Source organism: Wasmannia auropunctata, unplaced genomic scaffold (genome assembly GCF_000956235.1).
Source record: "Wasmannia auropunctata unplaced genomic scaffold, wasmannia.A_1.0 LD272568.1, whole genome shotgun sequence".
NCBI classification, from domain to species: Eukaryota; Metazoa; Arthropoda; class Insecta; order Hymenoptera; family Formicidae; genus Wasmannia; species Wasmannia auropunctata.
Genome location: NW_012090322.1, coordinates 1 through 7424, shown reverse-complemented (window position 1 = coordinate 7424; position 7424 = coordinate 1). Strand labels below are relative to the sequence as shown.

General features: G+C 30.5%; 2 protein-coding genes across 2 annotated transcripts; both read right to left on the bottom strand.

Moving 5' to 3' along the window:
* Positions 1-454: 454 nt before the first annotated feature.
* LOC105462029 lies at positions 455-3206 on the bottom strand. The gene is made up of 3 exons (XM_011708551.1): positions 3027-3206; positions 1573-1935; positions 455-1237 (listed from the first exon to the last, which is right to left on the bottom strand). The coding sequence occupies exons 1-3, from the start codon at positions 3091-3093 to the stop codon at positions 936-938; spliced, it is 732 nt and encodes a 243-aa protein (XP_011706853.1). The 5' UTR covers positions 3094-3206; the 3' UTR covers positions 455-935.
* A 2001-nt stretch (positions 3207-5207) lies between these two features.
* LOC105462033 lies at positions 5208-6525 on the bottom strand (the record flags this gene model as incomplete). Its single annotated transcript, XM_011708556.1, has 2 exons — positions 5208-6041; positions 6163-6525. Coding segments are annotated over 2 exons (665 nt in total), but the record flags the coding sequence as incomplete, so codon positions are not given.
* Positions 6526-7424: the final 899 nt, after the last annotated feature.

Genomic DNA, 7424 nt, shown 5'->3' with positions numbered 1-7424 from the left:
TATATATGTTCAATTATACATTTCTCAAGTTATGCGTTAAAAATTGAATTAGCTCTTCGTAGTGAACCGATAAGATGGTTTAAAAAAATCAGGAAAAGAATTTTTTTTAAGGTAATACACTCGCAAATTCAAAATATTGAGAATTTCTTGAAATTGAAACTATATGTTGTATTAGAAGTCGTTGACACGCTTGTGCAATTAAAATGAGATTGACCATTTTAATACTGAGATATAAGCAATTAAAAATTGCATTTTTTATACGTGTCGCCTATACAAAGTTGATAAAACTGTCGCGTTTATTTTTGTAGGGCCTAAACTAGCATTGAGATTTTATTAAGATTTTCTCTTTTTCCTAAACTAAAACGACATCTATATTATGATATGTTATTTACTTATCCAATTTCTTCCGTTATTATAAGAAACTAATTAATTCTACGCATATTAAAACAACACATTTATTTAACAATGCATTTATTTGACTTGAGAAAACAGTTGTAATACATAAATTTTTCTACATGATCGATATATGAATAACAATAATAAAATTAACAAAATTTTAAATAAAATATTATTAATTATACAAGTTATAAAATTGTGAACATGTACAGAATAAAATCGGCATTGCAATTTTATTGAGCTATTAATTTGGTATTATCATATCAAATACATTTTACTCAAACCCTTTATCCCAATAACGAACAAAATTGTAAATATAATATTTTCAATTTACTAGCTATTACTTCGCATCTATTCGTGATACTGAGTAATTAAGTTAATCTATAATTATGAAATGATCAATTACATTATTTAATAAAAATAAAATTTGTGCCGCTGATTATCGAGATAATATAAGAGAACTTATTTCAATTATTCATTAATTGAATTGCAAATTTACACAGCAACTTTGTGATTGTAAATCTTAAAGTTCTAACAATTTATACTTGTTCAGGGAAGAGCTCATCGAAAGTGAAATGTTTAATTATGGCGTTTGCAATCAAAAGTAGTTGTTTAGAGATTTCTATTTCAAATGGCGGTGCAAGTTTGTCAATAAGTTCTCGTTTATTGTTGCCTATGAAAGAGTTAAGAATTTCGTTTAATTGAGATGAATCCTGTTCCTCAAATTTAACATCCACCGTTTTAACATCGAGCTTCGTGGTTATTTTTGAAAGATATGAATATCTTTTATTATTTTTAGTTATTAATTTCATGTCTCCTCCGAGTGTTGCTCTCACGTTATCTGAAAAAGACATAACATAATTTAATAGTACTATACAGACGCGCTATTTAACATTTTTCACTTGTTACTATATATGCTATATACTTTCTCACTACTCAACCTCAATAAATACAACTGTCAAAATATGCAATGATAGCTGTTCGCGAAATAAGTGCAATTATAGAATCGCGGAAGAAAGGTCTCAAACTTTGACAGATATGAGCATCGATTTAACATGTTTTTTTTTTTTAGAAAAGATCGGTAAAACAAAATTACATTTTAATTCTTTATTGAATTTATTGAAGTAGATTTCTGTAAATTTTTAATTTCATTTTAATGTTAAATTAAATACATACCTGAGTTAAGAGAAACCGGCCCTTTGTGAACGAAAGGTACCAGTAGACGTATGTCGAAATCATACGTGCCGTTAACATAAATATGTTTGAATGAGAGATCAACATCGATATGGAGCTTATCCATATCAATGTGAAAAAAATTTATAACAAAATCGCAAAGCCTCATTATTTTTAAATCTTTAAAATATAATTTGGCATTATATGTGTCAGAAATAACTATAGTATTAACAGGAAATGACTCAAGTGCTGGAACGGTCAATTCCGGTATTCCTCTGCAGATATAACTTCTTAAATTTTCAACGCTGTTCGTGACGCATTTATCGAGATTCGGATCTTTTCGACCGCATAAGTGAATATAGGAGGCTGCAAAGAATATGAATCACTTTTATTAACTGCAGGTAACTTTTGGATGAAATTGTTAATTGAATAAATTTCATTAAACAATAAAATATGTTTTCAGATAATATGCATTTTTTATTATGCAAATGAAATATCATTTATTTCTGATATCAATTGGAAGCTGATCAATTAAAATTTTCATGTAAGAAAGATTATATTAATGTAATGTATACGTATGTCGAAATCATACGTGCCGTTAATATAAATATGTATGAATAAGAGATCAACATTCAAATGGAATTTATCCATATCAATGTGGAAAGAATTTATAACAAAATTGCAAAGCCCCATTATTTTTAAATCTTTAAAATATAATTTGACATTATTTGTAACATATGTATTATATATATTAATATTACATGTGTTATATAATATTACTATAAAATATAATTTGACATTATATGTAATATATGTATTATATAATATACATGTACAATAATTTTTTTTAAGTATTTGGAACATTTTATCAATTTTATAAGTCACTGTATGATAGAAAGATGGAAGTAATATTCTAAAGAAGAATATGTTATGGTGAAATATTCATACTGTAAGAAAAAATTAATCAAAAGCATAAATTAATTGAGTCACAAATCGATCAATATTAATCTTAATTATTTAAATTATTTACGCAGATATTTAGAATTTTTAACAAGTCATATCTTGATTAAGGATACAAAAATTATAATTGGAACATATCTTTTTGTTTGCATTTCTTTGAAACTCATGACTTTTACGTTATTTTTATGAAATATTAAAAATACAACAATATATATAACAGATATAAAATTTATATTGTCTCTACGCTATTATATCATATTTAATGTCAATTTAAAAAAATATTCGCAGTATTAAATCAATAAATTACTAAATTTCTTGTTTGCATCAAATTAAAAGATCTAATCCGAGAAATATTTTATTAATATATTCTTTATAATCTCATTTCAAGTTTTATCCTTCAAATAGTATAACGAATGTTCTTTTGTAATGTGATAAAAGAGATTTACTGCACATTATAATAGAAATAAATAAGTGGTGAATGTTGTTTACAAACTTACGTATTTCTGCTGCAACGTATGTCGCAAGTGTAAAAGCAAATATTATAACAAATATTTTCCAAGCCATTTTTCAAGATAAAATTTTTCTAATGTCTGTTAAAATTTATACTACTGAACAACATTAACTGCTGCACGACGAGTGTGAATTAAGACTGTGTTTAGTGCGGATTTCTTGGTAGTAGCTATGATCCTCTCAAATATTAATTAATTATTACTACGACTCTCTTATCAATTGCTTCGTCATGTTACTAACGTGCATGTGAAACTGAGGGCAACAGCTGCCAATCAAGTCTGTCAAGTATCAAAACTTGACAAACATCAAAGCGGTCTTTTATCGCTGTTGATTAGGAGATGTTTTGATAGACGTTTTGCCTTACCTGAATGTCGACAATTCCTATCCACAAGTTGTTTGTTTGAAATACGGACAGAAATCCTGATGTGCTTCGGACTCGAGTTCGCCTTGTTCGCCCAAGTTTATCCGGAGTATATATACTGACCTTCCTCTAGGCTGCGTTAATTAATACTGGTCTGATGTTTGACTTGAAGGTTGACAGTATGTTCATAACATCTTGAATGTGGGTAAACACTGCCAGTTGGAGATGCCCGATCAGCTGTCTCGTGAGAGGGAATCTAAGAACACGATCTCTTCGCTGCAGTTGCCCGCTTCGCAGTGGAGGGTAAACACTGGAGACACATGTCTGCAACTCCTTTCTTCCATTAACGGAATTCAAAGATTTCTAAAGTAATTAATTAACACACCGCCTTAAGAGCTTTTGGAGATCTAAATATTCTAAATCAACGCACCTCCCGTAGGCTGTGCCTGCATCATTGATTTCGGAAAGTCATAGTTGGGATCATGATGCAAATATGTAGCCTCTCGTATCTAAGTCACACACCTACTTCCTCGTGGTGGCTTTTAGATCCTTACGCTTGCGTAGGGTCGAAACAATGATGTGCGATCTGGCCATTTATTTACCCGAGAGACGAGCGAAATGTAGAAACAGTGACAGCAGATTGTCAATAATGGAAGAACATCTTTCACAATCTGTGAGAAAAATGGAAACTCATAAATACCCAGAATCTTGATGAGTTACCTTCCAAGTTTGTTTCCTCTAATATCCTGATTTAGGACTTCAACAAGACCGTCAGGGTGAAGAGCAGTCTAGAGCATCCGTTCGCCGTTCTGAGCTTCGGATGGTGTCTTACGTCAGGAGCGAAGATATGAAATGGATAGAGTTAATAAAGCCAAGGAGAGACGGACCTCGTTAACGTTTCTAGCAAGGTGTACGCTGCCTATGTAGTGAATGGGCGAAGAAACACGAGCGATGCTCACGTTCCAGGAGTGCCGTCGGACGAGCAATGAGCTTCAGATCCATACATGTCCTACACATCTATAATATCCAAGAAAGTAAATAAATATATAAAGGCGGTCATAAGGTTGTCACAGGTGTTTGGACCTCGGTCTGAACGTCAGCTGCATTGGAGCGAAATAACTAAATGAACATGTTAAAAAATAAGCACCCCGAAGTGCGAATCAATTGAGTGTATGATTAATGCGACAAATTGTTTCTAAAAAAACATTCGTAACGTAGCCACTATCCTTCTTCTTTTCTTATTGCTCTCAATTTAAAGTGAGAATCAATTTGGCCAAGATCCATTGTGGTCAGACTTAAGCGTGTAAGGTGAAATCAAAAGAGTTGTTCAGTGAAATACTAATGCGAAAATTAAAGTATACTTAAATCGTTGTGATGCTCTCGCGGGCGTTTATTTTAAAATCGTAGCCACTATCCTAAATAAAAAAATAAAGATAAATCGGACAATCACTTATCTATACAAATGCGGACATTGTACAATGTCATTCGACTCGAAGATCGACCTCACCCAACACGAGCAACATCTTCATCCGAAAGTTCAAAATATAAAAAAAGTTGTCGAAGCAAAAAAACCGCAGAAAAGTCTGGTAAGTGAGTAACTATATGAAACGCTGAGGAGTCGAATGAGCTTGAAAGACTACAGTCGGGAGCTTCAGAATGAAAAAAATATAAACGTAAAAATTTATGAAGTTTTTTCTCAATAGGTCAAGCAAACAAATAAGTAGTAACGTCAGAGGCCATTTAAGTCATCAACGATTAGCAGGACCAATCCTGACTCCCAACAAAAAACGTTTTGCTAAACACAATATTTAATTCTGTGCGTATTAAAATAACGTATTTATTTGATATGTAATAATACATAAATTTTTCTATATTGTCAATACATAAGCAATAAAGCATAACAAAATTAGCAAAAATTTAAATAAAATATTATTACAAGTTAGTTACAAAACTGAGGATATATGTACATAATAAAATACGACATCAAATTTTTATTAAGTGTAGATATGATAATTTCGTAATTATCACATCAAATATATTTTGCTCAAAATCTTTATCCCTATTATAAGCGATACAAAATTGTGAATATAATATTTTCAGTTAACTAACTATTAGCATTTATTCGCGATTTGCTGAGTCATCAATCAATAATTATGAAATGTTTAATTATACCGTATTCTATTATATTATATTATATTCACGATTTAGTGAAAATAAAATTGGTATCGCTGGTTATCGAGATATTGTAAGAGAACTTGTTTTACTTATTCATTAATTGAATTGCGAATTCATAGAGCGACGTTATATAAACTGTAAATCTTAAAATTCAAAATAACAATTTATGCTCGGTCAGGTAAGAGCTCATCGTAAGTGAAATGTTTAACTATGGTGTTCGCAATCAAAAGTATTTGTTTAGAAATATCTGCTTCAAGTAGTGGTCTAGCCTTGTCAATTAACTCTTCTTGATTGCTGCCTATGAAAGTGCTAATAATTTTGTTTAATTGAGATGAGTCCTGTTCGTCAAACTTAATGTCCACCGTTTTAACATCGAGCTTTAAGTTTACTTTTGATACATATACGTATTTTTTATCATTTTTAGTTATTAGTTTCATGTCCAATGCGATTTTTGCTCCAACGTTATCTGAAAAAGACATAACACAATTTAATAATCAACAAAATTACATTTTAAATCTTTATTGGATTTATTGAAGTAGATTTCTGTAAATTTTTAAATTTTATTTTAATATTAAATCAATACATACCTGAGGTGCAATAAATCGGCCCGTTATGAACAAAAGGCACTAGTATACGTATGTCGAAATCATACGTGCCATTAATATAAATACGATTGAGTAAGACATTAATATCCAAATGAAGCTTATCAATATCTAAGTGTAAAGAATCTATGATAAAATCGCAAAGCTCCATTACTACCAAATCTTTAAAATATAATTTGGCATTATCTGAGTCAGAAATAACTAGTTTATTAATAGAAAACAACTCAAGTGGTGGACTGCTCAATTCCGGTATTCCTTTACAGATATAACTTCTTAAATTTTCAATGCTGTTCGTGACGCATTTATCGAGATTCGGATCTTTTCGACCGCATATGTGGATATAGGAGGCTGTAAAGAATATGAATCACTTTCATTAACTGGTAACTTTTGGATGAAATTGTCAATTGAATAAATCACATTAAAAACAATAAAATATGTTTTTATTTGTTATAATATGCATTTTTATTACGCAAATACAAGGCTAGATCAAATATAAACGAGAATTTTGATTTAGAACCTAAGAAAGGCGGAATTGAGCGATGCGATCTTGAGATGATGGTGATGGTGAGGAGGTGATACCTTATTTGAAAGCGTCTCCGAGTCGGTACGGCAGTATTTGCAATAAAATGAGCAAAAAAGATCATCTGTTTGTTGCGCAGCAAATTATATAATCAAATTTCTGGCGAAGAAACGAGTCCGGCCGAATGAAATTTTCCAAAGATTTACGTGAACATTTTGGGAAATCCACCCTCTCACAGCCCCATATGTTTTTTTGGTGTAAAACTTTTTCAAATGGACAAGAAATGGTTGAAAATGAGATCACCGATCCCATATAATTCGTTGCGCAACAGACGCAAATGAACTTCTTTCTCGCTCATTTTATTGCAGCTGTCGTATCGACTCGGCGACTCTTTCAGATAAGGTATCACCTTATATCCTCACCATCTCCTCCTCAAGGTCGCATCGCTCAACTCCGCCTTCCCTAGGTTCTAAAATAAAATTCTCGTTTATATTATCTATCCTCGTAAAATAATAAATATCATTTATTACTGATATCAATTAGAAGCTGATCAATTAAAATTTTAATATAAAAAAAAATTATATTCTTAATGTAATATCCATTATATGTATTATATAATATTGTATTATACATGTGTATAACAATATGTTTGAAACATTTGTTCAATTTTATATACATATATATATATATATATATATATATATATATATATATACACAAAGAGTGT